This window comes from Passer montanus, unplaced genomic scaffold (genome assembly GCF_014805655.1).
Source record: "Passer montanus isolate IOZ18808 unplaced genomic scaffold, ASM1480565v1 scaffold1, whole genome shotgun sequence".
NCBI classification, from domain to species: Eukaryota; Metazoa; Chordata; class Aves; order Passeriformes; family Passeridae; genus Passer; species Passer montanus.
In genome coordinates this window covers 21,516,859-21,540,968 of record NW_024356504.1, presented here as the reverse complement: position 1 = coordinate 21,540,968, position 24,110 = coordinate 21,516,859, and the positions used below count along the sequence as shown (strand labels likewise).

General features: G+C 39.0%; 1 protein-coding gene and 1 long non-coding RNA gene across 3 annotated transcripts in view; one reads left to right on the top strand and one right to left on the bottom strand.

Annotated features, from left to right (window-relative positions):
* NCKAP5 (NCK associated protein 5) overlaps positions 1-24,110 on the top strand; it is a 354,162-nt gene that overhangs the window by 288,193 nt on the left and 41,859 nt on the right. Inside the window, exons 12-16 of one of the 2 annotated variants that reach the window (XM_039700287.1) lie at positions 1,899-2,003; positions 5,438-5,626; positions 6,096-9,940; positions 10,694-10,814; positions 14,962-15,040. In XM_039700287.1, the coding sequence (XP_039556221.1) occupies positions 1,899-2,003; positions 5,438-5,626; positions 6,096-9,940; positions 10,694-10,814; positions 14,962-15,040 (4,339 nt within the window). Of the gene's footprint in view, positions 1-1,898; positions 2,004-5,437; positions 5,627-6,095; positions 9,941-10,636; positions 10,815-14,961; positions 15,041-24,110 lie in introns of both variants that reach the window. The other variant, XM_039700277.1, reaches the window with a different exon arrangement.
* LOC120498046 lies at positions 409-22,126 on the bottom strand. The gene is made up of 5 exons (XR_005626625.1): positions 21,999-22,126; positions 11,779-11,892; positions 5,813-5,949; positions 5,469-5,597; positions 409-2,107 (listed from the first exon to the last, which is right to left on the bottom strand). It is a non-coding gene; the product is annotated as an uncharacterized LOC120498046 (long non-coding RNA).

Below are 24,110 nucleotides of genomic sequence, written 5' to 3'. Positions count from 1 at the left end.
AGATCTGACTATTGTAACTTCCACTAAAATATCTCAAGTGACTGGTTTCCCTGGAGAAGGTAATTAATTTGTCTGCAAACCACTTGTTCCTAGCACTAGTAACTCTTGGTTCTGAAAACAGTGGGATTCTCTGGTGGCTCAGTGATGCAGTTGGAATTATTGTCAAGAGGAACAAATGTACAAAGTCAGTGAATCTGTGACTTTGGGCAGACATTTTACCCAGAGTTGAAATCTTTTACCTGACAGTAATACCAGTGGTAGAACTTTGAAGGGTGCATGCTGAATAACCAGACACCACTGATGTTAAGAGCACATAGCCTGGATGTAGTTAATATTTGTAATGAAAAGTGTCTTGGATACTGAGTACTTGCAGCATTTTATTTAATCTATTCAACAATATATTGGATAACACATATTTATACAGAATATTGATCATTGAAAATATTTTCCATAACCTCTCTGCAACAGACAGTACCTCTTTAATAAACCTGGATGAATAAGTAACTCTTGAGAAATTACTCCCAAATTCATAATTGGAAGTTTTAAAAAAAATTTCCTAGATTGTCTGGAATAGAAGCCTGAAGCAGAGCATGCAGATAACAGAGGCTGTAGGAATAGCTGCCTGCTTTGTTCTCTGGCAGATTAATTTCTGCAGTGGGTACCCAGAGAGCAGGCTGGGGAGCAGCTGGGTGTAAGATACTGTGTGACTTGCATTTCAGGGCCCTGCAGAGAGCTACTACCACACTGTGGGAAGGCTCTTCTGGCTACAGATTCTTTTTCCCACTTTGGCCAGTGTTTTGGGACGGACAGGGTGATGGGGCACTCACACAGCCTGAACAAATCTCTGTGGTTTGCATCCCACAGATTTTGCTGGCAAAGCACCTGCCAGGGTCTGCACCATTTGTTCCTCCAAGCTGAGGGGAGTAGATGTGGTCTCTTAGGCTGCAAGCCTAGAGAATTAATGGGAAAGTGAAAAGTGCCTGATCCAAAGTCCTTGTTTCTTGGGTTTTATTTTTTTAGTCCATTTGCATTGATTTCAATGGAGCCTGAGTCAGATCCATACTGCCTGTTACATGGTGTGCTGGCCCAGGACTAACAAGACTGCAGATATTTTTTCTTTCGAAGTCATTGGCTGAGGCATTCACATAAATCATGGATTTTATTGAAACTGCAATTAAACCAAACCAGGCTTAATGCAGGCTGAAAGCCCTAGAATTAGTGTACAGGTGAACATGGAGGGAAAGGCACCAGCTTAGCCATCCTTCCAAGCAAAAATTAGAAAAACTGTGTATATAATCGAACAGCATGTGAATATTAATGCACAAAATCCTCTGAGTCCCCAGTTCCCTGATGCAATTATTTTCTATTCACATTAATTGTTCCTAACAGATGACATTAATGACTTTGAGTTAAAATGTGTGCAGAGGAGGCCTTCAGCAGATCAATGCTGGTTAAAAATAGGGTCACTTTTGCAATCATTCATGCAAGGTATAACAGCTCGTAAATAAAACAACATTAACATGTTGATTGATTTATAAATGTTAATTTTTTAGTTCATTTTTATGCTTTTTTTCCTGAAACCTGTCAAACTCTGTGGATAATGGTGGGACTTGTGTTCATTTGTTATTGTTGAGTGTGAAGTAATGATAAGTTGCAAAGCAGTGACTAGAAGAAAAAGTAGAGTTTGTTTTGGATGAAGGATGATCTGTCCTCCAGACAGGAAGTCTTGGACAAAGTAAGCACAAAGAACAACATTTCAAATTAGAACAAATCCTCTTTTACCTCAGGCTCTTCATTTCCCTTGAAATTTAACAGCAGAGTTTGGAATTTTGAAAATGCTGATCCGCTGAATATCTGACAAATGCTCATGCTTTGCTCCTTCCCTTCTGCCCCCCCAGAAACTCCATTCACGCATCTTGGACCTCTCATCTGGGGATTTGCTTTCAGAAGTAGAACGGAGCCGAAGCCTGGTGCAAGCTCGAAGTGCTGATGCTCAGATGCTCGTGAGTGTTTGTGCTGCCCTTGCTCCCCTCATCTGGAACCTCCTTTTCTCCTCTGAAGTCTGGTGTCAGGGAAGAGCCATAAAGCTGATCTCTGAATTGAAACACTGTTGAGGCAGATAACAATGCTTTTACTTCCTTCTGTTCTCTGAAATTCAATATTGTGTCCTCGGTTGATATAGTGAGCAGATAGTGTCACTGTGTGCAAAAAAAGCGTAAATCTTAGCAATGTCCCCCACACACCTTTTTGGGTATTGATTACATCTCAGAATCTCTGAGAAATGGTCAAGGAGCTTTTTATTAAAGCCCGTGCCCCGTATTATTCATCCCACTTTTATGATATATTATGTATGAACTTTTAAAAATTCATGGGCTCTGCATTTTTTTTTTTCAGACAGAATGAGCTTTGTGCTTATTTGGCAAAACGTTCACCAGCGTGGCTTTCATGTTTCATTGTCAAAGAGAAAAGTAGCTTAAAAAACAAAAATCACATACAGGGAAACAAAGAGTACAAGAACAGAACATTGAACCTGCTTGTGCCTTTGATCTTGAAGTATAGTAGTGTCAACAAAAATGTAATCTCCCTTGTAATACCTACTTTAATGAAAAGGCATTGTTTCAAAGGTTCACAAAAATGCTAACAACATTTTGCATTATATTGAATTAAGCCTTCAGGTTAAGTTGCTCTAATATAGAGTTTTGTGTCTTTAATGGTCTGATTATTTCAATTTTCTTTGATTTCTAGTGAAAATTACATTTTTAAACTGTAATACTACATTCAAGCCTTTTTACTCTAATTTCATTAAAGATAATGACTAAAAAGTCATGATTACAAAAATTAAAATTTCACCATGTCAGTTAATAGACCTGTATGCAAGTTAAATGTATTTAATTAATGCATCATAAACATGCTATTCAAAGTACTTTCTTGAATAATTTAGAGGATAAAGGCAAATTGAAGGGGAAAACTCCACTCTCTTAAGTGATCTGAATGCTATCTAGAAATTGAGTAGATACCCTACTTCATAATCTGGAGTGACATGATATTTTTTGCACATTTTCTCCTCTCTTAAAGATGATTGCAGTAATAGACTGTTCTTTTGCTTTGCTTGGATAGCTCCATTTTTTCCCATTGCTGGAACAGTAGGACCCAATGCATTTCTCCTCTCTTAGGTGCAAAGAAAACAAAGGGAGAGCTTGGAGAGGCTCTCAGACTAGCTGAAGATGACAGGAAGGCAATACTTGTCTCTGTGCTGTGGCCTCGTTCCTCCTGCAGGAGATTCTTACAGGAAAGGATTTGCAGGCATCCTTCCCTTGAATGCTGTGATGGCTGGGACACAGCCCAGTACAAAGGGCAGAATTCCACATGATGCGTTTTCCCAGTGCCAGAGCCAAAATGCAGAGGAATGGCCAGAACAAGCAGCTGCTGCCCTTGGCCTCTGTGCAGTCACCTTCCCCAGGAGTGACACTGCCACAGCTGAGCAGGCTGATGGCAGGGGGTCTCCCAGGGGAACCACTATGTCAGAAATATTCATTTGTCTCAACAAAACAGCAAAATCCACTTCAGAGCCAAAAACAGAGGCATCAGCCTGCCTGTGATGCTGAAAGGGATATTCTTCCCAGAGCTACTGGATTTAAAGGCTGCTCCTCCTGCATCCCTTTGACTTCCTAGGAGAACATGTACCAATAATTCCCAGAGGTGAAATGTGCTCTTGGTGCATTAATTATTTTCCCATTCATAGGTTTTGCCTGTGACGAAGAATAATGATTTGCCCTGTAGTTAGGTTTGTCAAAAACTCAACATTATGATGTCAGCTGAGCAATGAACAGCTGTACTGATGAACTCCTCAGCAGTAAAAGTTCTGCTCTCTCCCATTCAGCTGAAAAAAGGTTCAACCCCAGTAGTAATAAATGGGAGGAACATGGGGGAATAAATGGAAGGAATTAGCAGAAGGCCAACAAACATGGCAGTGCATGAGAAGTGCCTACAAACTGAGTGTTGTTCCAAAGATTTCCATGAAGAAGCTGGGTCTAGGGCATACACTGCCTTGATAATTTTTTTATGAAGTCAATAACTTTAGATTTCTTGTTTCTTCCTAAGTGTAAATTCTTCATTTAAGCAAAATTAATTTTAAGTGTATCTACATACAAAAATCAATAAATATTGTTTCAGTTTGCCTTAGTGAAATCCAAGGGGAAGTTTTATGAAACGAAGGCACAGAATCATAGATTCACTTTGGATGGAAAAGACCTTTATGCTTAAGATCATCAAATCCAATGTTTCACCCACCACTGGGTGGAAAGAAACCCTTGAGATCAATCCCAACACCAAACCATGTCCCCAGGTGCCACATCTACGCAGCTCTTAAATCCCTCCAGGGATAGTGACTCAACCACTTCCCTGCTCCATTGCTTGACAACTCTTTTAGTGAAGGAATTTTTCCTAATATCCAATCTCAACATCCCCTGGCACAACTTGAGGCTGTTTCCTCTTGTCCTATCAGTTTCTGCTTGGGAGAAGAGACTGACCCCCACCTCATTACAACCTCTTTTCATGTAGTCATGTCTGGTGTTCCTGGTAATTAAAATGATGTCTGATTCTGTAAGGAAACTGGAGAATACTGCAAGCACTTAACACTAAAGAAGCTTCAACGCTGTTAGGCTCAAGAATATTAGTTTGAAAACAAATTAAAGGCATCCTAGCTACTCCTACAGAGGTTTAATATTTTACCTAAAGTGCTATCTACTCTTCATTACTCTCTTCCTCAAAGCTGGCACTTAGTCACAGTCAGCTGAAATTGCATTTGGAAAGGGGCGATAACTACACAAGTACTAAAGGCAGCCATAAAGTGTCAATAAATTGCATAAGCAAGAGGCTTCAGCTGTCTGCGAGCGACACGAAGATGGATTGTCCTACGTCAGAGAGTTTCTTAGACAAAGCTTTGAACTAGATAGGAAACCAAAATTAGACTGTAATGGAGAGATTCCATTCTCAGTGGACATTCTGCTCAGGATACTAAATTAATTTACCTTGTCCAGGCTGTGCAGCCTCATCTGTTACATTGTGGGGCTATAATGCAGTTGTCAAGATGTACTTGTATTCTTATAACTTTGTTTGCTGTATCTTACTGGCGCATGCTGCTTATGTATGAAGCATAATTCAAATAGACTCAGAATAATCTTTACAATAAGAAGAGCAGAATACTAGTCCAAGAACAAAGAAGAAAACACTGAGGATTGTGGATTTTTTTTCCCCCGACAAACAAATTGTTAGCAATTTTAAATTTATTTCTCTGTATTAAATTCACCAGATGCTAAATTGCATGAGAGGAAGGCGTAAGTGGCTTACTTGCTTTTTCTTTGCCATTCTTAATCAAGGAGAAGTTAAATGATCATTTTCTTCCCATAAGATATTTCAATTTCTTCTCATATTTTAGGAATGCCAGCAGAATGTGAAATCCAGCATACCTGTCTTGAAATGCCAGAGTCAATTAAATATGACAGGCTCTAGCCGCCTGTATCCTCGGAGCAGCTGCAGTAGCAGTGAACTCTCCCTCTCAAGTGCTTGCAGTGAATATTCCAGTGGTTCCTCCTACACTTGGAATGATGGAAAGACAAGCAAAAGGGTAAATCAAATTAATTTTCTTCATGTATTACTTTAAGTTAATTTGAAACAAGATTAATTGAAAAGCTGCCTGTTTCAGAAGTTTTTTTACTTTCCCCTCGCTTTTATATTGAAAGCAGCTGTCACAAAACTGTTACCCCACCATTTAATTTTTTTAGTGATTCCTTTATCACTCCAGCTTACTTACAGTCTCCTCGTTTGTTCAGACATTTATTCTGCCTTTCATAGTCCAAACTGCTCTTCTTCTTTATCTTAATCCTTCCATTCACATTGTTCTTCCTACAGGTTTTTAATGCACTGCAGCCTTCACACCACTGTAAAATCCTTTATTAAAAAAGAACTTTGCTTTAAATAGAAAAGAATGGAATGGAATGCCCTTATGCAACTCCTCTATCTCTTTACCAAAATGGTAACACTGTTATTGACAGCACTTGTGAGTAACACAAGTGATTTTTATTTTCTTTTGACAGTCATCTGTGAGATGGGATAAAAGAATAAGCATTGGTTCTTCGCTCCCAAGCAACCTCTCAAGTCCTGCAGATGATCTACCTCCCACTCGTATCAAGGAAAACCATATCTTAGAAGGGCTGAAAAAACTGCAGGAGCAAAAAATACTACTTGAACCACCTTCAGTAATATCAAAATGGGGTTACAAAGATTGCATGAACTCCAATGAAGGAATATATTCCCCTGGAATTAAGTGTGGCAGCCATAATGAACAGACTCACTGTAAGCCAATGGAAATGGGAAGTGTTTGCATTGAACACAACAAAACTTTCTCTTATGATTCAGATTCCCATGATGATGCAGATGATGACTCTTCATCCTTACTGTTGCTGCAGGAAGTACCAAGCAAAGACTGCAGGGCCTATTGTAGCAAATTAACTCACAGCATTTCTGACAGTCTCTTTGACTGGGATCCTAACAGGAAACATTTGCCAGAAAGAAGTTCATTTTTTAATTCAAAGGAAAGACCTGAGAAATTGACTAGTTTTGTCAGTGGATTTCAGGCAGAAGTAAAATCATGCACCAGAGCAAAGCTGCCTGAGTTACAGTTAAATCAAAGCCATTCTAATATGGGCTGGAAGGACTTTAATTTTCAGCTTTCAGACACTGATGACAATGAAGTCTTGGATGAATTGCATATAGAAAGCAGCGATGAGAAAAGTCCCTCAGATTTATTAGCAACTCCCTTTCCTGAGAAGTACACAAAGACCTCTGACTTGCTCAAAGTCACAGAGAATTCTCAGTTTGTATCTACTGACAAAGAAGAGAACCAGATACCTGTTCACCCAGACATTAGGCCGAAACCATGTAATTTCATTAAACAACAAAAGGTTATAAAGAAGACCTCTTCTGAAGAGTGCATTACGGTAATATATGATGCTAAGGATGGTGAGCCAATTGAATTCAGCTCGCATCAAACTGGGGTTGTCACTGTAACAAGAAATGAGATTTCAATCAACCAGCCACAAACTACGTCCAGTGCGGAATACACTGAACTTATACCTCAGGGAAGAACTGATTTGCAGCCAGGACCCAATGCTAGAAACTACACTGCTTCAGAAAGACAGGAAGATGAAACTGGGAAAAATACTCTTGAAGATAATACAGGGAATAAAAATACAGCTGTCCCCCTGACCTGTGGTGAATCTTCACGCTGTGGAAGGGTGACACAGCAGAATGCTTCACGACAGAAACTAGTGAAGCCAGTGTATGATGCATCATGCAAGGCCAATTCAAGCTCCACTGTGCATGTAGGAATCAATCAAAAGCCACATGTAACTAAAATACCCAGCAGAGGTAAATTTTCTCCCCAGAAGACTCTGATGACTGAGAGTGGGGAGGCACCTGGAGCTCTGTCAGTGGGCCCCACAGCCCTTGAGAAATCACCTGCTCTGCCACCTGTAAAGCTTTCAAAATTCAAAAAGGCTCAAAGCCCACCTCGTCATTTTGATTCAAAAGTTGAATTTCAGGTTCCAAAGCCCCCTGCCCATGCCCTGCCTGACTTGAAACGTCCTGGCAGAGGAGATGGGTCAAAGTATCCAAAGAGTCAGAGTCCAGCATCACCACTGTTGCCTCAGCGCCTTATAGAGCCCAGTAGCTATGGGGAACCTCCAACCAGAGACTTGCATTGTGATTTAGCTACTGTGGAAGCCCGGTCTCCATCCCCACCCCTTCCTCCAGGCAGGTCAACATCCCTGTTGATTCGGCCTAATTATGCTAATTCTCCACCTCGAGCAGTAAAGTTAGGAGGAGCTGGTCCCACTGAAACAGCAAAAAATGCACTGAAATCATCTCCATTAAAAGGAACTGTGAACTCTGGTTTTCATAATCAATCTAGTCATGAAATGCAAGCAAAAAATGTATCTTCTGGGGCCAAAATTGAATTATCTTACCTTCAAGAAAATGCAGAAGGAATTATGCAAAATAAATGCACATCTCAGCAATCCCACAGTGCATGCCAAGGACTTTCCAAAGTTTCCACAAAGCAAGCCTCCCCAAAAAACCCTAATCAGGTGGGTCTCCACAGGAATCGTGAGTATTCCAGCGCAGATTTTCAAACAGCCAGGTCCTTTTCTCTAGGCTGTCCATCACTGGAAACAACTCCTTCACAAGACACCTATTCCAACAAAAACAATATTTCCAGTGACAGTGGGTTGGATCAGCTACAAAAGACGCCAAACATTCTCCCCACGTCTCCTCAGTGTCACACGACGAGCACAAGTGAGCCTCTGCTATCTCAGGTAAACAATCTCCCGTCAACGCTCTTTCATGCCGGCGATGCTGCACACGCCTCTCAAAACTCTAATGAGAGAGGAATGAAAACCCGTCTCCCTGTAGGACTGAAATTATTTGTCAAATCTCCCCAGCTTCTCCGCAAGAGCTCTACTGTTCCGGGGAAGCAGGAAAAGGACAGTATAAATGCAGCTTCCAAAAGTAATGGGAGTTCCAGTAAGTACAAGCAAAGTGAGTCGGTGTGTGTAAGCACCAAAGGTGCAACGGATGCGGAATTAAAGGACTCCAGGTCTGATTCTGAAGTGAAAAATAATTGTGCTGTGGGACTTAGTATGGATACAGCATCAGCTCATTCACATGAAAGCTGCAACTTGGTGGTAGACAGAGGAGATGGATTAGAAAACAAATTAGTTAAGAGGTCTGTTTCTTCTGGCAACAAGTCGCACTTGAAGCCTGCCCTGGGCATGAACGGAGCGAAAGCTCGGAGTCAGAGTTTCAGTGTTCACACAGGGGAGAAGCCATCTGCCCCTGTGACTGAAGGTCTGGGGAAAGTACGGACTCAGATTATTACAAACACTTCTGACAGAGGGAATTCTCTAACGAGGCAGAACTCAGCCATGGAAGGGCTTCAGATCAAGGCTGCTCCTGGGACAGCAGTGGCACCAGAGGCTCTTTTATATACTACTAAACCCACAGAAAATTCTTGTCCTAGACAAGGCTCTCTTGGAAATATGAGCAGTTGCAATAGCCAGCATGGAAGCCCAAGCAAATTGCCCTTCAGACCATCTCAAAAAGTAGACCAGTTTCACAGCACTTCAAAATGTGATGGAAGCAAACCATTTTCTCAGAAAGAGGCACGCAGTCTGTCTGTGCAGAGTGAGAAAAGCACCGAAAGCTTTAAGCACGAAGCTCTAGGTAAAAAAAGTGTTCTGCCAGCAGAACTGGAGTTAGAAGCCTCGGCTACGGTGTCTTCCAAACAAATTTTGTCCTTCCAAAGCTTTGATGGAATAAAGTGTCCTCATAAACTGGAAGCAACAAGGTCACGAAGACAGCAAATGTCTTTAAAATTAGCAGAAACCTCTGAGAATGTTAATGATCTTTTGAGTTCACCATCACTTCAACCTACAATAGAGGAGAAAGTCATGTTATGCATTCAAGAAAATGTGCAAAAGGGTCAGGGACAAACCAAATCCCCCACTGTGGAGACTAAGCAAAAGACTGGGCCTTCTATAGCCAGTTGGTTTGGCTTCCGAAAGAGTAAGCTCCCAGCACCGAGTAGCAGGAAGACCGATGTTCCTAAAACTAAGATGGAAAAAAAGGATACAAAAGTCTCAGGATTTGGAATTAAGCAGGCAAAATTAGAGAGAAGAAAAGAAAAGAAGAAAACTGAGCAGCACTGTGAAATAGAAAATCAAATTAACAGGAAAGCTGACAATGGTGACATTTTAGCCATGGAGAGCAAAATTGTGAAGCCTTCCCAAGACTCTCCTGGTGAGATTGAGTGTGAACAAGTCGGAGGTTCTACCACAGCTGCCTACTCTCCAAAAGACAGCTTCATGAGAGAGCTTTTAAACAGGTAAAACTCCAGAACACAATTTGGGGTGTGCTGATATCCGTGTAGCTTTACAGATGCCCAGATGTGAAGTTCAGTGTATGTTCTTTTTGTGCTAAAAATGCACAGTAGCAAACAGTAGGTTCACAGTTGGGACTTTAATTTCTACAGGAAAAAAAAAAAGCATTAACAATGAGATGATAATTTTTTTCATGTTACTTTAACCAAACCATTGGTCTTTGAAATTAAAGATAGGCGAGTTACATCCAAGCTGATAATTCAAATTATTCCAGAAATCAAGAATCTAGGCAGATGGTGTGTAAATATAGAGGGTAATTAGGTACATGTTTTAATGTATTCCATCTTCCTGTACTGTAACCAGAAAACACATATTTGGTAACTTGTCAGAATTAATTACCTTTCCAGCTCTCACAACCTTTGGTCACAGAAGAACTTAGCAGTGGGTATATTATGTTTTCACGTTTGCCCCACAGCAGTCCCAAATATAATATAAATCATCACCTGTGAAAGGCTAAATTGATATACTACCTGAAATTGCAAGTGACAGGTTTGATCAAGGCTAGTTAGAAACATTTATCACTCAAAGGTCTAGAGACAGAAAGATACAGAGAGGTTACTTTAAACATTAAAGGAATGGGAAAGTAGAGTGATTGAAGAAGGGCAATGCAATTTATCAGAGGAATCACTCTCTACCTGCAGAGTTGATAAGAAAGTAGCTCAGCAGACAGAAAGTGGATCAAATAATGTTTCCTACAGGAGTGTGTCGAAGGGCAGCTCCCAGGGCTCCTCTCTTCACAGCAACTCTATCAGCTCTCAAGGAAACCACAGGAAAAACAGCAACACAAAAGCTGATATGGAAATGCAGAATCAGACCCTGGTAAGTGCTTCAGTACATGAAAACATTATTACCTTCTTTTTAACTTCTGGATGTGTTTCTTATTGCCATTGCAGGCAAACAGGATAATAACTGTTTATATATAAGATAGAAGGATATTGTGTAGCTAGAGGATTGTGAATTAATACAAAAGTTGGCAGCTTGGCTATAGGCCACATTATACAGATAGTCATGAAGATTCTACTGCTTCTGCTGGCAATTCAATTCCTGTGAAGATACATGCACAATGATGCTATAATCATACTGTGGTAGAGTAAAATGATAGGACCATTTTTTTATTTTATTTTTTCCCCTTTCCCTTAAAATTGCATGCCAGTATTGAACATTCCTCTGAACATTATAGAAGTCATTAAGCCTAAAAAGTGCACTGCTGCTGTGGAAAAGGCAAATCATTTGACCACATTTGGGAATATTTGTCACTTAAGAGGGAATGTTCAAAAGAAAAAACATACATTGGACCTGCATCTCACTTTGTGCCATTAAAAATCTCCCTGTTAATGGCCTGTAGTTAGTTTTATATTTTAATAAAGTACTAACTGTACCTGATAATTTTATTTACTCAGAGGGGAAGAATGTTGTAACATAGAAGAAAAATTACCCTGTTTTCTGTTAGCTGCTAGAGTCTGGTTCTGGACTGACTTTGCTGCATGGAGAAGTGTTCCCACAGAGTCCAGGACTGTAACCTAAAGTTAGGCTGAAGGGGTGCCCTTCCAGGTGAAGCTTCTTTTAATTAACTTTAGAATTTAATGAGCAATGTCTTGCCTTGCAAGGACCTTCCCCATGATGTTTTAAAGTCCAGCACAAGGAGAAGTGAAATGCTTTAACCCTATAGCATTCATTCCTCATTCCTGAGATAGCTGCCTTGTTCATATTATTATGATTATTATTAACCATCACCACAATTTTAACAAACAGCCTGGAAACTTGTGCCAAATAGAATACTTACTCTGAAGCTGAGGCTGCTCCTTTTGTTGTTCTGATAGAACTGAGTTACTGAAGTGCAGCACATACAATGGGGGGAATCTGAAATACAAATTCTCTGGGAGCATTGCAAAAAGCTCTGTAATGGGAAATGAAGAAACTCTTAGTTTAGGGCTGATGTTGAGGATGCTTGAGGTCAAGTCATTCCATACATAGTTTCAAGACATTCCATACATAGTTTCAAATTCAGGAAATTTTTTTTTTCTTTTTTTTTTACTGTAATACAGACATCTTTGCTGAGAACATCTGCAAGGTCATTTTTTTTAAAAACCTTACAGGGAACATATGCAAAATGAATGTGTTTGAAAACTTTCCTCCTGACTCCTCTGGTATCATCTCTCCTTTGAAAATGTAGATGTCTCCTGCATTATAAAACCACAAATTATAAGCATATCTAAGGCTGTCCTTGTAGTGTCACTGAAAGGAAAGAGAGAGAATGAAAGTCTGGAAATGTGCAATATGCAGGAAATTCAATCCAACTGATCTAGAACTTAGATAGCAGAGCAGAGCCCCTTATCAGAGCCACTCAGTTTAACTATGCCACATTTAATATGGTCCTGACAGCTTTCTTCACTGTACAGAAGTACAAAAACTCGACACATTGCTTCTACAATTTCTTTCTAACTTATTATTTTCTAATGCTGCAATAATTTGCTGTGCTTTTTGTGTGTCATTTTGTGAAGTCTTTCTAAAATGTTGCAATAATAGTCTTTGAAGTATATCTTAAAGAAACACACTTCATTTTGTGAAGGAACTACAAAGATTGTTCTTAATGTACATAAATAATGGAGAAATGCTAATTATACTATTTAGTTTTTAAGGACATGTTGTTCATGGTGAAAAGGCATTACTTCTGCTGTACCATACACTCTTTTGTTAGCAGGGAAACAAAGTATTTTTGTGTGGTTTTTGAAGATTAAGTTACATTTATATGTTTCATTTTTTTGAGTTTCATTTGTGTTTCGGTGGCACTTAATTCCTAAAAGAAATATCTAGTGCCAAAAGACTGATGACATCCAGAATAACGAGATTTTAAATGTGCTTACAGTTATTAATGCTAACTTATCAAAGAGATATACCTTAAGATTCCTCAATATGTGGTATTTCATCTTGTCCTCCAAACTTCTAAAGGAAAAACAATGCAAAGTCTTTAAATTCGAAGTTCATGAATCTTATTACTGTCATTCCCAGTTATTCTTTGGTGTCTGCTACTTTGAAGCAGATTGCAAAGGGCTGGGAGATAGCTGTGACTGAAAACAGTCACATGCAGTAGGATGGCCTGTTGTGCATTTTTTTCCCCTCATAAAAAGACAAAATTAATGCTTTTGGGGAAAACAGCATAAATCTTTTTAAAAGCCCTAAACCAGGAAGATTTCTTTTCTTTTCTGAACAATACAAAGTGCACTCAGTCATACGGTTCAGTGCAGAAGCTGCTGTATTTCCAAACTGCTTATCAGATATATACTGCTGCTTTAAATCCTGGCCAGAACATCTTCTAACATTAAATTTCTAGCAAGATTTTTTTCCTTTAAAAGCTATTTAATTTTTGATGATTAAATCACTTTTCTTACGATGTGCCAGGTAAAGGCTTGAGGCACTATTACACCATAACATATGCACCAATTACCTCTGATTTCTGTTCATGCAAAGAATGTTATTGCTGGACTGCCACTGAATTTATGGAAAAAGCAGTGTTCCACCAATGGTGGCCTTGTGCATTCACCTTCAGAGGGATACACTTCCCGTTAGTGTTCATCAAAAAAGCACTTTGCTCTAAAGGCCAGCCAGCAGAAATACATAACACTTCAGCCTGCACCAAGGATATTCCATGTTCTCCAGTACTTTTTCATGTCCTTGGCTGGAGTTTAAGGTGAGATACAATCATTTTTGTGCTGCACTGCTTCATTTCATCTTTGTGATTTTATTACAGCCCTGTGTGATTTAGAACAGCCACGGGTTTCACTTTGTGAGGTGGAAGTGTGGCACCAAACCCAAGGCACCAGGAGTTTTGTGTGGCACTCTGTGCTCAGTCTGTGTGTTTGGGGAACACCCAGGGATCTATCCCAACATTCTGAAATGTCACAGCAGCACTTGGCCATGCACTGTGCAAATGTGAGAAACTGTTTCCACCTGGAACTGAGTGCCAAATGAACACTCCCCTCTTCATTTTCCATAGCCTGAAGGGAGGAATTTCGTAAGGAAGAAAAGATGTAATCAAATCCCTGGGATTAAGAGATGATAAATGCACTTTTAAAAATCTGGGGAGCAAGTCTTTGGTGTCATACTTAGGCTGCTCACAAGAGGTCAACAGGGCTACTTGTGTAACCCAGCAAGCAGGATTTACACTGTGATCAAAGATATGTCATGCAAATGATGATAAATTCCAGTGGTTTATATTACAAAATGTGCTCTTGTTATTGTGAGCGTGCTGTAAGCAGTTTAAAACAGCAGAGAGTGATTAGCAAATAATTTAAGATCCCTGATATATTGAAAGCAATTTTTTCTGTGGTGCTGCCTTTCCTCCTCTCATCACCCTGGAAGTATATCTTTATTCCTGTTTGATTTATGGAGCATGGCAGAAAAATATGTCCTTGAAACTGAATTGTGGCCACTGATGGAGGGGGATTTCACTGTGCTAGGGAGGGACTCAGATTATCTGTACACCTGGGAAATAGGAGTGCAGAATGACAGGGCAAGGATACATCTTGGAAAAAACCCATAATATCTCAGGGATTTGAATAACACAAACTTGAATACCACACACAGGCTCTTAGAGTGCACTACGTTCTTAAATGAATTTTTTCTCTCTGTCTAGATAATAAATGCTTTTAAACAGAGGTGGAAATAAAAACGCCAAAGTTCAGTGTTTGCAAACTGAACTAGAGATACCACATCATATATTAGGTTTTTGTTTTGAAGAAGTGCATCTTCCAAGGGTATTTTTCAGTGCTGCATATTGTGATTTTGAATGAAATTAAAGTTGTTATCATCAGATATCATTCATAGACTAAGACAGGTTATATATTCCACTGTTAGCTGCCATGTAACTGTACTCTGATTTATTTCTGCAAAACATTCTGTAGTTGTCATGAAGGAACATTAACAGAGTCACAGATGTTCTTCACTTTTGTTGTTGCACTGTGTACAGGCTAAAGTAGTCACAGAACACCTGCAAGAAGAAGAGGAGGACACCATGACCAGGACTACATGTCAGAGTCATGTGATAGGTACAAAATTATATTTTACACTGGATTTTATTGCTTGCAAAAAAGACATGTTTAATTCTCATTACTTTTTTTGTTTGCCCCCTTATGTCAGCTTTAGCCTTCATTTAGCTTCTAAATAGCCAGATGATTTCATCAAATGCATGAGATGAGTTCACACCATTGCAATTGTGGGTCAATGCAGTGTTTGATTGGAGGGCCTTGGGTTATGAAAGATCATTTCAGCCTCCAAGAACTGTGGGTTAAACACAATGGCTTAACATAAGGGCTGTTGTGCATGGCACTTTCAGTGGGAATGATACTGACATACTCTAACTCTGTCATCTGGCCTTGAACTAGTAAAGTTCAGAATAAAATTTAAATAGCAGAATTATTGCTGTGATAAACTGAACCACAAGGAACAGCAAACAGGTGTCTGTTCAAAAGACCTTAAAGCAGTTATTGATAATAAAGTTGCCTTTGCTGTAGAAGGGTTGCACCATCCACCCTGCCTCGTGACTGGCACGTACTAATTTTTAATTTTAGCACATGTGAAAATATCTAGTAGGCAATGGAGAACAAAACAGAAACCTGAGATTTGTATTAGAGCACAGTGTCACCAATATAAACAACTGACTGAACAAGGAAAATTCACCTTTAGCAAGTTTCCTTTGCAGATAGAGGCTGCAATAAAAAATTTCATTAAAAAGTTAAAATCTGACTCCATTTTTTCTTGCCAGAATCTCTTTCATTTCACTGGTACTGCCAACCCAGCAAGTCCAAGCAGAGGTATCACGTCAAAACACGTTTCTTTTGGGGGCAGTAGGAAAATGTTTGCATGCTTCATTGACTTGCACAGCCCTTTCAGTCCCAAATTCAGACAAATAAACTCTGGCTGTGTTACCTGAAGGAAAGATCCCTAAATTCTCCTCTCTCTGAGAGCTCAGCCATCACCTGGCTCCATGACAACAGCTGAATAACAAGAGCTGTGTACAGTGTAAGACTCTGAGGGCATTCTGTCAGTGGGTAGGCACTAGCAGAAATTCTCAAACAGAAGTTCATGCCTCTCATGCTGTACATAAAGGATTTCTTTGGTGTTGCTAGAAATCGCCCAGGAGAGAATACCTCACCTAAGAGTGTTCAAAATTCTTTTTCCTCATTCTGAAATAATTACTTTGCCCCCATACCAAAAATTCTCAAATCTTTTACTTTGAATTATGTGAAATGCTTCAATTTTTAAATCTAGATACTGAAAAAGAAAAAAAAAACATACCACCAACTATTTGCAGAGTTTTGGGGTTTTTTTCATAAAAATACTCCAGGGTATCCATGTTGTTCTTTAGTGTAATTGGTGGTTGTAGCTGAGGCCTAGTTGCTATATTTTGATATTTTAATTGTTACTGCATTCTGTAATAGATACTTTTGGTGGATTTTGAGAGTATTAATATTTTGCTCCTCCCACAGGCACCAAATCCAAGTCTCTGACAGGATATAGTGGTTATGGAGCAGGTTGTCAGGTGCTTTTAAAATTCCTTGATAGAGATTCTGGCATTTTTCTGATACAAAAGTTTTCATAGAAAGATACTGATTTTTTTCCCTGCTGAAACTCTGTGCAGCCACAGCTTCTCTCACTAACCTGTTCCATGGCCTCACCACCCTTACCAGTAAACAATGTCTTACTAATTCCTGAATCCACTCTCCATCAGCTTAAGGCCATTTCCCCTTGTTTCCCCAGAAAACAAAGTTTGCTGTGTTTTGGGGGGATTTTTTGCTGTATTTTAATGCATTTTTTCTACTGGATTTTATGAAAACAGACTTAGAGCTGAATGTATGGTAGAAAAGCTGTCATTAAGCAGGGAAAATGGTTTTTATGCAGCAGGAAAAGCACGTGTTTCTGTAGTTGTCACTAAAATAACTAAACTGACAGCAGTCCTGCTCAGTTAACCAGTAAACAAGGTACTAATAACAGTCCTCCAGGTAGGTGTCATGAGAGACAATTCTGGTTCATCACGTTCTAACAGTGAGATACTTCTGGGTATGAATCAAAAAATGTGAAAAATACCAGTTGCTAGGTTTTTAATTGTCAGTTGCTGATCTAAACCAATTGAAGTGTTTTGCTGGCTCTTCAGATTTGCTCAGTTGAAGGAAGGAAAGAGTGCCCAGTTATATGCAATTTCCCTCCTCATATACTCATATCTCAGGTACACACGATCATTTCCATATGAAGCAGTCATTATACTGTGCTACATTGTTCTTCAAAGTATATTTAAACTATTTTGAAAGTTTTTAAAAATGTGTTAGAGCCCTGATGCCTTTGCTGTGGTGTCAGTGAGGAAGCAGAGGTGCTGCCAGGGCTGCCACCCCCACAGACAGCAGACCTGAGGACCCCTGAGTATCCCTTTGAAGCCCAGTCATCCTCAGCTCTTCCCTCAACCCCTTTGCAATAAAGCAGTTGTGTTTTGAAAGAGGGAGGAAGTGGAAAATGCTAAAGTACCTAAGAGGAAAGGACATCATGAAAAGGTTGACTTCATGTCATGGCAGACCCCAGCTCAGACAGGTACAGCAGGGTCTCCGAGTGTTCCTATAAATAAAATTCCTTTATTGAAAGCACAGATGATGTGTCAAGCTCCTGACAGTATTGGCCCCATGTAAACATTTAAAAAAAAGCACCTTCATTTTACAAAGAAAAATAATTCTGTTCCCCCCAAGGGAGTAGAAGTGTCATTTTTTGTCCTGAATTTCCCCATTGTCACAATGACCCAAAAACTTACAAGACAGTTAGAGATGACACCTTTGCAGACAGAATGTAATAATTAGACATCTTGAGAGGAACAAAGCATTTGTTAAAAAGTTCAATATTTCATATTTCAACTACTGCTTCAAATTAGCAGCTATTCCTGGAAAAGTGTGATTGTATTAATTAAAATGCATTCAGAATTTTCATTGATAAACAGCTTCAAGGGAAAAGTCAAAAATCCATGGCACAAGCAAACAAATGCTAATTACTGAAGTATTCATTCTTGCAGGCGGCTTCACATGGGAATACTAGGGTATGCAGCAACAGTATTTTTGAGTATACAAAAATTAACAGGCTGTTTTCTTTTTGGGAATGTATCTGTAATGAACAGGAAATTTAGTTGTAATTAATCATATCATTCTTCAGTGTTGTTATGAACCTCTGCTGAGGCTGAAGGGAAAGACTGAATGTGCCATTTTCTCAGACAGCAGCACTTTGGTGATTTATCAAACCCCAGTTTGAAAGTTGCATGATAATAATTTTTCTGGGTCCAGTTTCCATTTCTGTTTCACCAAATAGGTGAAATTTTGCTGGAAGAGCTAGTCAGCATGGAATAAGCTTTTTGTTAATGATATACTCAAGCTTCTCACAGAGCACAGCCTCAGCTTATATAGGCTGATGAGAAGTGTCTGAGAAAGTTTCAAGTCTGTTCTTAAATTTACGCTCAGGTTGCAGTAAAAAGAAAGAGGGTTTCTTTTTTGTCACAGATATTTCAATGTGTTTATTTACCATTGTGGGTTTCCAGCAGGCATTCCATCCTTAGCAACATAAGTGAATCAAACTCCTCTGGTCTGAAATTCAGTGGAAGCATGGGCAGTTCATCTGAAGGAATTGTTTTATTGAACTGGAAAGTTTCAGGTTTCAAATGTTATATTTAATATGTCACTGATTGAGCTAAAAGGCCAGATTCATTGTATAATAAAAGCCTGTTGAGTTTGGATATCAGGGGCAGCACTGCAAGTAGATTTTTTTAAATCAAAATAACATCACTGGTAAAATAAAATAGATTTTAACAATTTGAATAGACCTGAAGTTTCTTGTGGGTTCTCTAGAGAGCAAATACTCAATAACAGGAGTTATCAGGAATTAACAGGTTGTAGCAATCCAAAATCCATCTGGTTGTTATTGGTACTGCCTTCTCCACTGGAAGCACAAGGCACTTTTACTGAAGTTATGTGGGGAGTTAAACCCCCGAGGCAGGCTGGGGTTAGAATCCACAGCAGAAAGATTCACAGTTCCTGGAAACAAATTACCTAACTGTGCATTGATCCCTGTTGTTTGTTTGGAGAATTCCAAGTAAAATTCAGAACTGGGCAAAGATTATGAAGATAAATGTAGCCAGAATTCTTGAAACTTTGAAGAAGGACTTGGAACTAATATTTGTCCAATTTTCATTAGAGGTCCAGGTCAGTTGCTCTAAATGGATTCATCCAGTGCTAAATGGGAACCTTGTAGATAATACAAAGCAAATGTCTTCAGAGACTTAAAAGGGTTTTGAAAAGTCTCTAGCTAGGTAGAGGGTTGGGCTTGCACACTATTAAAGCAACATTAAAAGTGCACTGTAGACTTTGGTGCTTTGTGCCAGAACAAAAACACACACTGAGGTCAAGGGATTCTTTTGTAGCTCTGCTGTAGCCCAGCGCTCAAATCCATTAAAGTTCTTGATAATCATCTGCCTTATGGCAGGTTTGATCATCATTTTTTCTGCTTTCCAAGAACAACCTTTCAGAAGGGTTTTGCGGCGTAATTTAAAGGCAATCTGGTCAGAAAAAGGAAGAAACTTTCTTTTCTTTTTTTTTAAATTTTTTTAAGAAACTTTTTTGAGATTTGTCTTCTTTAGGGAGCATTTGGTTGAATCCCTTAGATACTTCATGTTCCAGAGAGAAGGTATAGTGAGTATTTTATATGTTGCATTGTGTTTTAAAAATCCCCTCCTTTAAGCTTTATATGCAGCAAAGTGATCAAAGCCCATTTTCAGTAGAAACCAGGAAAGTCCTTCACAGCAAGTTTTATAGATGAGCTCCCAGCTCCTTGATAGCAATTTTACAGATATATTGATAGCAAAGAACATGTAATTTTGCAGATAGAGGTGGGTTTGACTTAAAATGAAATGTCAGCATTACAATTATTTGTATTGACGTATCAAATACTACCTTGGCTTTTGTATTCTAATATTGTTTTATTCAGCACCCAGTAGCCATACTATGAAATTATATATGTGATTATAAGAAAACACACTTCATGAGCAGACTTTTCTATGATAAGGACCTACATTTTTTGTAGTGCTCCAGATAATTTTTTTTCTGCTCCTCTTTTCTTCCTGGTTCTTATGTGTGTTTTTCCCACACATAGATCCATTTTCTTTTCTCACCTTTCTCCTCATGTTTGTTCACCTGCATCATTTGAAACCAGTGGTCGCTGCTTGTGTGGTACTGCTTGTGTGGACAAGCACAAATCCAGACTACCATTCAGAGCCTTTCTGTATCCATACCGATAACCATTTCTAACCAATAGATCCTTGCTCCAGTGCTGTCTTTTTTTCTCTTTTTTTTTTCTTTTTTTTCTTTTTTTTCTCTTGGTTGCTTTCTGAAATCTAGATCTGATCACTGGAACTGAGAAATTATGTTTCACATTTCATTTCTGAATGTGCCATTTAATATACATACTCTTAGTGCTTAGTTATATAAATTATCTAATGTCTTATTCCAAAGTTTGCTGAAAACAATAGCAGTCCCTCTGCTTGTAATAAGCTTGTACCAAGTTTCCAATGAGAGAAAAGAATACTGGACACCCTCCTCTGCCAAACGAATCATTTGGTTTTGTCCACCATTATGCAAACTACTTAAACTGGTTGTTTTTACTGGGCTACCAAGTAAACAGCTATTAAATTCATGTTTTCTCATTCTTGGGGAATTGATACAGATGTGAAGGAAACAAGCCTGATTAATGTGGTAAGTACATTAAATGTGACATGCATCATCCTAAAGCATGTCCTTTGGGTCTGATGTATTTGAGCAAGCATATTTACATTAAGGAATGCTCAAAACCTGGAGACAGATTACATGAGGTCTGTAGTGGATTACTGAGACAAATGTAACAGGATAAGTGAGAGAGGAGAGATGGTGAGCAACTTACTATAGCCTGTGCATTCAGTAAAGAGAGGTGATCCACATCACTGTGGAGAGGCAAAGAGATAAAACACAATTTGCTTAAATGCTCAGCAAATCATTGGGTGCCTCTAGAGCATGTAATGAAGAACAATATTCAACTGATACTGTGTCTTCTCACCTCAAAAGAAACCCTCCCTTGTCATGAAGTCTCAATGCCTGAGAAAGCAATTTATCATTGTCAGCATTAATTCCTTTCATCAGGCCATTGATAGAAGTTAAGAACCATTTAGCAGTCATAACTGATATAGCAGTTGAATCATTCATTTACACATTTTCAGACAAAGGGAAATTGTTTGCTTTATCTTCCTCATCACCACTCAGCAAAGCTGTGGAATGCCTAGAAGACTACACATGAGCTTGCTGTCTATAAAAATCATCAAGCAAAACCAGTTATCACTGAATCCATTTCCAGCCTGGGTCTGTTCCTATTTCACATCTGAAAAATGTTCCATTTTGATACAAGTTGTGATAAGGTATTAGATTTTTCATGAATCCCCTATATGAGCAATGGTACAAGTATGCAAGGATTTATTTGCACGTCATACCAAAGCTGTTTTCCCAAGCCCTGTGTGCATGTGGAAGGTGAGAGGTTGGTGCTAGATCTGTAAGTGCTGGATGAATTGCGTAGCAAGTGTGCTTGAGCCTTGAAATGGGAGTTCAGCATAGAAGGCAACTTAAAAATCTGCTCACTTGCCATATCTAACCAGCTTCCCGCTTGGCTGTTAATCCAAAGGGCTAGGCTCCCAGTTGCTAGAACAATGATTAATTGATAAACAGTAAAATAATTTCTTACCTCTAGCAATGTTGGGATCCAAACTTGTTCATTTAAAAAAATATCAAAACAAAACAAAAAAGCCTCAAACTCTAATGCCATAAGTGTACTGAAGGATGGGAGAGACCATCACAATCTTATCTACCATGGTGTCACTGTACAGACAGGAGGCACGTTTGAAAGTGCACAAACAGACCTCAGATCATCTGGATAAAAAGCAGTTCCATTTGTATTCTGACTTACCAAAATACCGCAGTCAGTCTCTCTAAATTTCTGCCATTTGCTGCCTCCATGTAACAAAGCATTTACATTTCCATGCAATTATCAAGCACTATTCTTCCCCTTTTGTACTCCACAATCTTCATTTTCTGATCCTTCAACACCATTGAAATGACCTGTGGCTGTTGTTTGCTTACTTTTCTGAACCAGAGCAGCTGAAATGATTCATCACTGTTGGGAAATCTGGTTTAATAATTAGTGGGCATTGCAAGAACAACTGACTGTCCTGTGTGTAGAAACATCCCCCTAAGGTCGGAAGTCCTGCTCAGGGACCTCATCAGTCAAGTTTCTTAAATCTTCAAGGATATTCTTCTACATCTGTCCCTGACCAGTGTGCCGTCTCTTTGGGAGACTTTACAGAGCATTTAGCAGTCCCATGTTGCTGTGCTGCAATATTTGTGTTGCTGAAGATGTGGTGTGGTCCTTCTGTTGAGTGGCCTTCCAGGGCAGTGTGCAACAGCCTTAGTTACCATGCCAGGTCTTGCTCATCACAAATACTCACCCTGGTGCATAAAGCTGAGAAAATATTTTTTCCTTCTACTGAGTTGCTCTGCACATTCTCAGTGGAACTTTATCAAAATAAATGCCTGCCTTTTTGTGTGTGGTTTCTTATGGGTGAGAAGGTGAACAAGCTACACTGCAGAGCAGACAGCTGAGAGAGGAGTGGCATTATGTGTGTTTGGAGCACTAGAAACAGGGTGAATAGTGTCAGCTGTGCTCTGTTCTTGACTTGTTTGGCATTTGGGCATTTCCGCAGGGGTTGACTTTGAAGTAATGGTCTAGAGGAGCAAGAGTAGATAACAGAGTGAAACTTCTGTGCATTTTTCTAGTTGATACTTGTATTTTCATGAAGATGATGGAGAACCTTGCCAATGTGAATAATATGAAACTAACATCCATTAATGTCTTCTAATTTATGTCAGCTTACCTTCTTCACAGTCTGGCAAAGACAAATCATTTCTTTGTACTTTAAAGATAGTACACATAGCATTTGTCTAATTGCCAATTCTTCTGCAGCTCTGCTGCTGCCTACTGTCTAGCTTGTCTTCCCTCTGTGGAGAGAATTAATATTTTGGCTCAACACTTCCTTATTAGCCACAGTGATTTGCTGTTAATTTGCTTCTTTGTCATTACATCTACTCTCCCAGAAATACCAAATTTTATCACTAGAATGAGAAGTATGTCTCTTTATGCATTATATATAGGATACAGTCTAATTATTATTCAAGATACTGAGAATCTGCTGGTCTCATTCAGGCTTAAAATGTCAATTAAGCAGGATGGCCAGGTTCTGCCACTCTGAAGTTAGTGCTGCTGTGTTGATTTACAGTATTTTACAGTCTAGCCCAATCTATATTCATTTTTATCACTCAAATTAGGACTGTGCCTGATTATCCTGCCTCTTACAGGACAGCACACACTGGTATGCTATATAGCAGTGTGAGTCCTTCTGTTTGAAACTTTTTTACTTTATATGGTTTTTTGCTCCTGTCAAGGGCCATCTATGGATGTGTATGAAATTTCAGTCATTCATTTCCCATTAATTCATACAGCTGAAGTACAACTGAGCAAACTGAAAAGCATTTCTAGTGAGGATGTTATTTTAAACATGTGTCATCTGTGCTCACAGGGACTTCATGCTCCTTTTGTACAATGAGATCTAGTATAACTTTAATGACAAATAGATTTTTACCTGAATTATCAGTTAAGTTTGAGCTGTATTGGCATATGCCTTTCCAGATTCTCACTCTGAGGATAGGATACATATTGCTAACTTTTTTGCTGTTTTTAATTGAGTTTGAGCTTTGATTCATGTCTTCAGTCTGACACCTGAATTGTTGACATATGATTATGCAATTAGTCATCATTGGAGAGTATAAAAAAACAGACTCTTCAAAAAAAATCACTCTAAGGGAGAAATAATACCTGTACAATTAGTGCATAGTTTTTAATACTAGATTAACTCAATTTTTCAGTGTTTGGACAGTTCACTGTTAGGAAAAGAAAAGGAAATCAATCAATATATTTACAGTGAATAATTTCTTTACTTCCTGTCTTTAACAAGCAGAGGTGCAG